Raw genomic sequence first — 10,895 nt, forward strand, 5'->3', positions numbered from 1 at the left:
TCTTCTTCTTCTGATTAAGTCTGCCTCCTTCAATAGACTGAAGATTCTTGCAGACTGGTGATATTTACATTAAAATACATTTTTTTTTACAGATATTTACAAGCACATAGAAAATTTGACGAAAACAACTAGCCACTGTGATCAACCGCTAGACGGTTTCGAAATGATCCCACAGATGGCGCTGAAACAATTTCTGACGACAGGGAATTCCAGTTGCTTACAGTTCTTGGGAAGAACGAATGGCGATGCGATTCAGTTCTCGAATATGGTACCTGATAGGAGTGTGGTTGCGAGGCTCTCGTTAACTGAGTAGCCTGTTTGATAATAGTCCTGTGCTGAAAGAGGAGTAAGATTATAGTGTATTTTGTACATCATAATTAGCCTGTCATTTTCTCTGCGCTGTTCCAGAGTGGTCCAATCAAGTTCTTGTAGCATTTTGGTGACACTCGAGGTGTTATGGTAGCGATTTAAAGTGAATCGCGCAGCTCTTCTCTGGACCATTACCACTTGGTGGATTAGGTTCTTGGTAGATGGGTCCCAAACTGTGGAAGCATACTCAACAATTGGTCGAACCAACGTTTTGTAAGCTGTGGCTTTAACATCAGAAGATGTTCTGAAACGCTGTCTTTCCAATGCCAATTCTACGCTTGATTTCTTGTTCTGAGCGGCTGTCTGAAGTCAGCAGGCTACCGAGGTAATTGGAAGATGACACCTGCTTCAGCTCTTGTCCATTTATCATTATCGAACATCGAGGTGGCTGCGCAGTTTTGCTGAAGACCATGGTTACTGATTTCGCGATGTTAATCGATAGCCCCTTTTCCTCGCTTGCTCTGGAGACAACATCCATCAATCCCTGCAACTTCTCTGCACTGTCAGCTAGAATCACCGTGTCATCGGCGTACCTCATGTTTGTGAGTTGACTGCCTCCGATTGCAAAGCCAGGTAATTCGTCCAATTGTCGCATAATTGACTCTGTGTATAAGTTGAACATGTATGGCGAACCAACACATCCTTGTCGCAAACCTCGCTCAATATCCTGCCAATCACCAACTTCTCCATCATGCTGTACCGCAGCTGATTGCCTCCAGTACAGGTCTGCCAACAACCTTAGCTATCTTCGTCATCAATGTCTAGCTTGTCGAGTGTCTTGAACAATTCTTCATGTTTAACCTTATCAAACGCCTTCGTGTCGTCGATAAAACATACATACAGATGTTGCTGCTTCTCTATAGCTCTTTCTGCCAAGCGGCGAATGACGAAGATGGCATTCCGTGTTCCTCTGTCTGGAACAAATCCATATTGCTGCTGTGAAATCTCATTGCATGTTCGACCTCTTATCCGGTTTATTAGCAAACGAACAATAATCTTGGTTAGATGGCTCATCAAATTGATGGTTCGGTGTTTCTCACATTTGGTAGTTCCTGCTTTCTTCGGTAGAGCAATGAAGATTGATCTACACCAGTCGTCTGGTATATGTCCTTCCCGATATACTGCGTTCATCATCTCTGTGACTGTGTCAAGGATTTCGTCGTCTGATGCTTGTAGCATCTCAACCAGTATACCACCCGGTCCTGCAGCCTTTCCGGAAGCGCTATTCCATATCGCATTTCTGACCTCATCTTTGGTGAATTCCAGCATCTTCGACGTTCTCCTGCATTGTCATCCCCATATGTAGGCTGTGGACGTCTATTGTCAGCGAATAATTGGCCTATGTACTCTCTCCATCTGTCTGATATTGCCGTTTTTTCCATCAAAATTTCACCGCTGTTATCTCGCAGGCAACCGCCGGCAGCTGACCTTTTCCGCTTTCCAGTCACTTTCTGGATGGAGCTGTGCATGTCGTTATACTTCTTCTCTTCTTCCAGTTTCTGGATGTGATCACATTGTGCGTTTAAAAATTCCTCCTTTGCCCTTCGGCACTTGTATCGCACTTCCCGGTCCAGCTGTTTGTACAACACAGCATCATGGTTTTTTGCTTTTTTGCGCGCATGCAAACCTCAAATACGCCCAGCCTGAACTCCCCAACTTCATTGACCCTACCTGCCAAAATATCAAAAATCCTTCATAAATTCCCCCAAAATTCTCGGATCATCACCAAAATTAATCGTTTGGTACTTGTGTCATTCCCAACCTTTCCTGCAAGTTTCATCTCAATCCGTTCGATACTCTTTGAGTTATTTTGCGCACAGACAAACGAACGAGCGAACGAACGAACGAACAAACCAACGGTAACGAAAACATAACCTCCTCCCTTGGAGGTAATGAGACAATAAACCAACAAACAATAGGCCTATAAACGTACACATACTATACATACAGGTATACAATATTGTCAATTCAAATTAAAATATGTGACAATGCACCTCAAAACAAACAAAAAGTCGCCAGACATGATTTTTTTAGTCAAGACCATATTCTGAAAGACCAGACTTTAAGCTTTAAAATGATGTATAACTCAAATCAAATGGACTCTCCTAACCTATCTAAATATTGGAAAGAAAGCACAAACTCAGGAAAAGCGTGAACTGAGAAAAGAGGCTCTGAAGTACAGTGTCTATTCAAGCGCTTAATCTTTACCAAACCGTACTGGCTGTGTGATGAATGGGACAAAAAAACAGGAAGTAAACCACCAGAGTAACAACAATGAAACTATTATCAAATTAAACTGAAATTAAGCATGGCTCATTAACACATTCTGTCCATAATCAATACCAACTTTCAAAGCAGTAGCACTATCCTTTTAAAAGTTATTAGAGTTGAAAGTGAAGAGTGTGGACAAGGTTTTTTCAGAAATGAAAAGGGGATTCTAAAGACACACCTAATCACACTATTCTACCAAAAATGTTCGAGATAAACTGCTAAAAAACACACTTTCCTGCCCGTTTTATGATACCCAATTTTAGCATAATGTAAAAGAAGACATGCTCTTTCAGAAAATATGAAAAAGTCAAGTTCGGCTAGGTTGACCCATTTCACTTATTTTCAGTCCTCACGCAAAATCAGTGTGTGCGACTTTATGTTTGTTTTGAGGTGCACTGTCACATATATGTCTTTAGATTCTTTTTGAAACTATCAATGGAAGATGCTTCTCTAGGAGATTTTGATTTCATATTCATACATGTAGCTTTTAGCAGTAGCGTATTCAAAGAGAGGCAGATATTTGTCTCTGTTGCGTATTCAAAGGGAGGCAGAATTCAAGCCATCGCGTGACGTTTCATGTAGCATTTTTCCACTTGGAACCTAATCCGCAGCGCGGGACTATTCTGACAGTCACTGGATGACGAAGACCACGTGCACACGGCAGGAAAATAAGCAACGCTAACGTAGTAGTCAGTATATACAAAATCCGCCGCTGGACAGTATCTGCCGTAACTTATCGCGGCAGATTTTAGCCCACGTCGGAACGATAATTGCGGATTGAAACGATAACCGCCGGCAGATACTGTTTTGTAGCAAAAAACGCCGCGGAACGCTATGTGCCGCTACACCGGCAGCTCTCTGCCTGATACTGGAGTGTGGTGCTGCACCGCCAGTGCGACTGAGGTGAGCGAGCTGCTGGTAGAGGGGCCCGTACGGGACTCGCGTATTTTTTTTCTTCACACCGTTGTTCCGTCATTTTCTCCAAAATATGGTAAAACATCGGCTGATTTGATTAGACTAGCATATAAACGTATGACTCTTGTTCGTGCGGGTATTTCAAACAAACAAACAAACAAACAAACAAGCAAACACAAGCTCATTGACACCGCCCTGTGTCTCATCGTACAAATGACAGGTTCAATTTTCATGTGACAGAACTGTGGTTGGTAGAACTAGTGAAGCACTTGCACGAACATGAGCCAGGAGTTTACATGCTAGTCTTATCAAATCAGCCGGTGTTTTGCCATTTTTAGCTAAAATGATGGAACAACGGTGTAAAAAAAAAATAAGAGCGTACTGGACAGTAGTACGTGCATTGACGGTCAGGATGAAAGCGAATAAATATCAAAAATTTCATCTAACATGCGCTGCACCCGACTTCTCAAAGACGACATTGATTTCAGGTACCCTAAATATACCTTCATGCACGATAAAAGTGATTATGATAATGAGATTTACTGAAAAAAAAAACAGCTAAAACTTACGGGACCGAGTAACCCCGGGGAGCTCCGTTGTACAGCTGAACTGTGGGAGCGCTTCGCGTTCGGGCTGGTCGCAGTTAGGGGCCGAGTTGGTACAACGCAGGAAAAAAAAAAAGAACTATATTGGCGATCGCTAACTGTGAGGAAATTGTTTGAAATATCAGTTATATGTTACCTTGCAAAAAAAAAAATCACAGAACACACTTCCATTAAAAATTGCGGTTAGAGAGGGTGTCATCAAAACGCAATGAGCACAAGCAAAATCCAGCGGGACAACTCGGCCTCGCTTTGACGGAGGGGCCGAATTGTTCCTGAGACCAATTAAGATACATGTACATAATTTACGATTTATATAGAACACGAAATATAGATACATTCATTACTTTTATGAATATGCAGATGATCTGTCAAAAAACAAAAGATGACATGGACTACTGAGTGTGAGAGTGGATGGGTTTCATTTCTGAAACCATAATCTTCTTGTAAATGTAATGTAGTTTATTCTGACTTGAAATCTCTCAGAGTCAAAAAAAGGAAAAGTGACCATAAATGCTTATATTTCTTACGTAATATTGGAATGGTCTTTTGTATCAGCCAAAAGGCACAAAAGGTTATTATTTTCAGGTTTAAAAAAATCTCATTTAAGGATTGAGACTTGCTATTTGCATTTTAGAAATGATATCAAGCATGATGAAAAAAAAAAGGAAGTACTGTAGGCTATCCGACTTTCTTTTATTGACATTTATTAAAGGAATGTTTAATGCATTGTTGATGAAAATGTTTACTTAATGTGATGCACAACTGGCTTCAGTGCTTTTGTAGTTGGTCTGAAAGTGAACTCCACTCACAAACAGGGTTTATATCAGCATTTTCCAAAAGCTATCTGTGTCTTATAAGGTGGATACATTTTAAAAGGATAAAGGGGCTGTGTGGCTAGTAAAATATGACACAATTTCACACAAATTCCAAAATCTATTCAGTGATCCTGCCTGAAGGTCCACTGTTAGTATCCATGTATAACATTCAAAAGGTATGAACATCTTATAAATGTGACCGTGCATCACAAAACATTTGAGGACTCAAGAAAGGTGAAACAGGTCAACCAAGTCAGTTTTGAGTTTTCCATATTTTCTGAAAGAGCTATTCTTTTTCTACATTATCCCTAAGTTTGGGATCATAGATTGAAAGGGAAAATGGGTTTTCAGCAGTTTTTCTATAACCACCTTTTTTTTTTGGTAAAGTAGTGTGATCAGGTTTTTCTTAGAGGCCCCTTTTAATTTCTTGAAAATCGTTTGCACACTCTTCATTTTCAACTCTGATAATGTTTGAAGCGATGCTGCTACTGCTTTTAAAGTTGACATTTATTATGAACAGAATGAGTTAATCAAGCATGCTCAATTTCAGCTTAATTTGATAATCCCTTCATCGTTGTTGCTACAATGGTTTACATCAAGGTTTTTGTCCCATTCATGGCCCGGGTAGCACGGCTTGGTAAAGATCAGGCACTTGAATAGACCCTGTACTTCACAGCCTCTTTTCTCAGTTCAAGCTTTTCCAGAGTATGCGCTTTCTTTCCAATATTTATATAAGTTAAGAGATTCCATTTGAAATGAGTTATTCATCATTTTAAAGCCTAGAGTCTGCTCTTTCAGAATCCACCCTTAACTAAAAGATCCATGTCTGGCGACTTTTTGTGTGTTTTGTAGTGCAGGGTCACAAATGTTATAGGTCTGACATTTATTATGTGCGAGGTACCATCAGCTGTAAGAGACATGTTTTGTGTACCGGTATGTACATAAAGAATTGTATGTACATGGGGGTATGTGTGAACAGTATGCGCGCGCGTGTATGTGTGTGTGTGTGTGTGTGTGTGTGTGTGTGTGTGTGCGTGTGCAATATATGGCATATACAAACCACAATGTCCAAAATAACATCCAAAAAATAATCCAAATAAGCAAACAACTGCTAGTTATAACGTACAAGTGTGATTGCCATTTAAGCGTTTTATGGGGGGGGGGGGGCACCAACATGAATGGATAGATTTGTCACAGGGGACTTTCCTCTGTATGTGGGGGAACGAAAGTCCTCCCTGCGACTGGGAACTTTTATATACAGTCAATGCCTGACTTCCTCCAAATGCAGCAGATTGCTAACAGACCATTCGTTCAACGAACTTTTCCGACTTGTGCAACTATTGTGCCAATTACACCGACATTCTTACAATATAACAATCAATTTAGTATAGGCCTACTGGTTTCAAAGTTGTAATGGTTTACATGCTTGATAATAACATAAGTACAAACTTCAGAACAGATTCCCAATTCCTCGACTTAATCTCGAGATTGGTTGCTCTGCTCGGCTGCTCTAGAAGCTCCCTTGCTAGGTTGCTCTAGGCTGTTGACGATGCCCTGTCTGGAGTAGCGGGTCGTCTCCCTTTATGATTGTTGACTCTCAACTTCGGTCCTTGTCGGAATCCCAATCTTTGGTCCTCCTTGGAACCCCAAACTCCCTGTTAGCAATGGTTAATTTGATAACATGATACTTCCCTTATTTTGTGGTCCTTTGTTATTCTTGATTCTCTTCATAAATCGAATTAGCAAAAAATACATTTATCATTCAATCCTATAATAATAATAATAATGATAATAATAATAATAATAATTAATAATAATTGATATGATTTATATAGCGCCAAATCTACCTTGTACAGTGCTCTAGGCGCAATATTGACCACAAATAATTTCCATAGTAATGTGTCACAATGTATCATTATCGTTCAACGTTGAGTAAGGAATGATTAATCAGCCCATTAAAATCTAAGCATTGTTATGGGTTCATAGTTCTTCCATAATACAATTTAGATTCGGTTTGATATACCAGCCTTACACATACAATGCCATATCAGGAATTACATACAGTGACATGGAAACTTATAAGGCACAAACAACTTTCATTTTAAAGGTCATGTTCTCACAACAGTTATTGCTGCTTAAACTCAAATCGTCCTGGTGGGTGATTCTCCTCTGGACGATCAGGCTGTCTGAGCCGATATGCACCAATCCCTGCATCACAATACTTCCAACACTCTGCTACACTGAACTTTCCCAATTTGAAGTGACGTAGCCTGATCCTGAGTGTTCAGCAATGACATCTGAAATTTGCACCTGAACATGGCATATTATACATTTATTAGACCAGAGGCCTCCGTGTAAAATAATTCAGAGGAGTTGACTTCTTGGAAAGTTTTTGAAGAAGTCATGCCCCTTTTCCTTATTGGCTGGCGTTTTCTACCTGTCAAAACTTTCTTAACCATTTGTTTTGCACTGGTCAAGCTTCCGCTTGACGTTATTACTTACTGTCCACGGAAACCAAGGATTTTCTGAAATGGCCCTGTCTTGACCAAGCTGTAAACTTGTACTGTGACGACCTTAATGACATCCACATTCCAGAAAACATGAGATATATACCACCAGGAAGACCCCTTCCTCGTGTTTTGACGTTCAATAAGGTCTGCTTATTCGGGAAACATTTAATTCCAACCCATTATCTTTTACTTTCATCGTGCTATCACAAAATGTCCTTGTATTTGGTCATGCTGATGCAGGCTCAAGTCTTTAAAGACGTACGTACCTGTCTAACAATTCAAGCAAAGTCAATTTATTACAAGATCCACATGAATGAAATGAGACAAATCATTATGTGATGAATACAAAGTATGTCATATCATGATGCATAAGATACATAAAAAAGATCAAAATAAGCATGCAACTGATAGTTATAATGTACATCTTGCAATTCCCATGTAAGTGCAAGGTGCGTTTTACGGTTTAGGAAGTCCCAGTGGGCCCGGGGGAGGGGGGAGGGCGGTGTGGCAACCCCTTTCCCGACCATATATGGGTGAGAATTTTGAACGATGTACAATTGCCATTTTTCGTACCTTATGACATTCTTTCCCTTAGAACACGCCAGGATGATCTAAGAAACCAGATTTTTTCATGTCATCTCAAGGATTGGTAAATTTCCTTTCAGGAAATATATGGTTTGGTTGACTTTTGCCTGATATTTTTCATTTCACAAGGACTTAAAGCATAAAAATACGGTAAAAACGCTATTTTCACAATAATTTTTGTTTTTCAAACTAATGATGTGCAATTTAATGGTACGTTGCATCTAATATCTGACCATGTTCTGGATCTGACATATCATGGGTATGTACCACAAAATTATAAGAACTTTATGAGCGCGTATAAAATTACAGAGAACAATTAAAATATCAAAGTCCTAAACAGACGAACGTCCGTGATGCTTTTATTTCTATCGCTGCTGCAAATTCTACTTTGTTGTCCCAACTGTAACGTATACGAAAATTTGGTGTTCCACCTAATGAACATATCCTGCAAAAATTGTACGTCTGCTGGCTGTACATGGGACGTAATATTCTTTTATGCAAAATTATACTCAGTTTTCGTCACGGACGTGCTTCCGCTATTTTCTAATAAAGATCGTAGCCCATGAAACGTTATTGGCGATATTGTTCTGAGTCGTAATCAACTAAGATCTAGCAACACGATAATATGTTTTTTTTTTAGTTTCTGTCCATCCTTTGTCAAATAGGAACCGAAATTATATTTTTAGACGAACCTCCAAGAAAAAAAGAACGTCCGTGATGATTAAAACGTTTTCGAGTGGGACACCATCTTGCTTTGATGGCGAAGGTGCATTTTACCTTTGGCTCTCTAGCCGAGGAGCTGCATGCCATTTTTGGAGCGGACTGAGGTTCGTCCGCAGTTTTTGGACCATGCAATTCACCAAAAACCAAGCATATAATTAATATTTTCTCTGAAAATTCACCTCCTGATCCCCCTCTGAGCAATACATATGTTGTAAGGATGTCAAATTTCTTATAATTTGCATTGACAATACCTTTTCAAATTTTTGAAAGAGTTAGGAAGGCTAGGTACTCTCTGCCGATTAGTTATCCGTCCTGGAACATGACCCTAGTAGTAGAACGAACGTCCGTGATAATTCCAGAGAACGTCCGTGACGTATGCAATCCCTCCGATAGGGATAACTTGTCCCGAAAGTGTCCTGTATTCTTTAAAACTTTTGGCTCGAATAGCGACAAATAAAGTTTTACAAAGTAGAAAATGAGTTTAGAGCAGCAGTTTCAGAATTTTTAAGGTGTTGTGTGATCATGATGAACAAACAATTGAAAATTTACTCACAATTTTACGCTTTTTTCCCCCTAATTATACAAAAAACAGCTAAACACTTAAAACAAAGTTATAGGGAAATGGAATTTTGCGTAATCTGTAATTTCTGTGCGTTTAAATTTCTTTCTAATGGGGTTCTGGAGACAATGTGTACTGTTACAGGTTCTGAAAGTTTCGCTCACGGACGTTCTGTCCGAGAAAGGAAATTTCTGACAATTACAAATATATCACTGCACATAAGATTAATGTTAGTTGAAAATATTACCAAATCACCGAGCCGCTCATACCCGAAAGTGAATAGCGTTCAGCACTCAATTTACCTGTAATAACAAACGGAAAACGTTTTTTTCACGGATGTTCGTTGGTTGAATAAGTCAGTGGAATACATAGTAGGAGAAAGAGGATCAGTGCCACTTTTTAGTGACAGGTGCTCTAAGTGTTTATCTTTTGAGTATGGTAGCTGCCGTCTCAAACAGAACACATCCAGTTTTGGTCTCCATAACGGACGTTCGCTGTAATTGTCATGATATTAAATGCCTTAATTCATTCTTATTTTTCTCTTCATGACGATTTTTCTCTCATTCCCTCAATAGCCTGAACATGCTGCGACCAAAGAGAAAACAAAAAACAAAACAAAACAAACCAAAACAAATCCGAAAAGTGCTACGCAATCACATTCAGGATAATGACGGAAGAAGTCTGTAAAGAGCATGTGTTGAATAAGAAACGGAAAAATTTCAAAGGGACGTGGAAGCAGTTGAATGAAAATGACTGAGAAACAGAGAAGGGATCGAACTCCAACACACAGAGAAAAGAATTGCCAGTGCACTCCCGTTATACCAAATTCCTCTGGAGAAGTTTTTGTTTGTTTTTTATGTTTTTTATTCATCGAAATGCCGTCACAAGCGAACAAAAATCATGCAGTATACAATTATTGTCTGATGAAAACACACAAATCCTCCGCTTATCATCACATGATGTTGTTTTATACTCCTCAATGAAAAGCAATATTCATTTGTAATTTTTTCCAAGATTTTTTTTTTCATTTTACATTTAAGAGACAGAGAGATCGTCAATTTGTTTGTGCATTTGTGCTTACTTTGAAAACACATGTTAAAAAAAGTAATGCTTAAGAATAGGTTTAAGGTTGCACTTTGATACGTTCGCTCTTCCAAAGATTCGTTACTGCGATGTCCAAAGGTTTGTTATTCCAAAATGAAAAAAAAAATGTAGTTAACTCAGGAGGTATGTCATTAGAAATGTTCTTCGAAAAATCGATATTAAGGATCATTATTTTTAGGTCCGTTCTTCTAAAAGTGGAATAGGCCTAATATTCGTTTAGGTGAAAACGGTTATTATGAGGTTTTGAAATTGGAGGATTTTAGTTCTTAACTTGTTTCTCCACATTTGGATAAGCGAACATTGTTTTCATGTTCCAATTAATAAGCCTTTTGGTTAACCTTAGGAGATTTCTATCATTTACCGAATAAAAAAGCTTCATAATCATACGAACTCTATCAATTTTTGTATTGACAAACTGTATGAATAACGAGCCTCCGAA

At 39.0% G+C, this 10,895-nt stretch overlaps 1 protein-coding gene across 1 annotated transcript; it reads right to left on the bottom strand.

Moving 5' to 3' along the window:
- Positions 1 to 601: 601 nt before the first annotated feature.
- Positions 602 to 964, bottom strand: LOC139716645 (uncharacterized). The gene has a single exon (XM_071628173.1). It carries the CDS (start codon positions 962 to 964, stop codon positions 602 to 604), a length of 363 nt encoding a protein of 120 aa, XP_071484274.1.
- Between the last annotated feature and the right edge of the window lie 9,931 nt (positions 965 to 10,895).

Source organism: Diadema antillarum, unplaced genomic scaffold, assembly GCF_040938485.1.
Source record: "Diadema antillarum isolate AM-2024a unplaced genomic scaffold, OU_Dant_1.0 scf00000068, whole genome shotgun sequence".
Lineage (NCBI taxonomy): Eukaryota > Metazoa > Echinodermata > Echinoidea > Diadematoida > Diadematidae > Diadema > Diadema antillarum.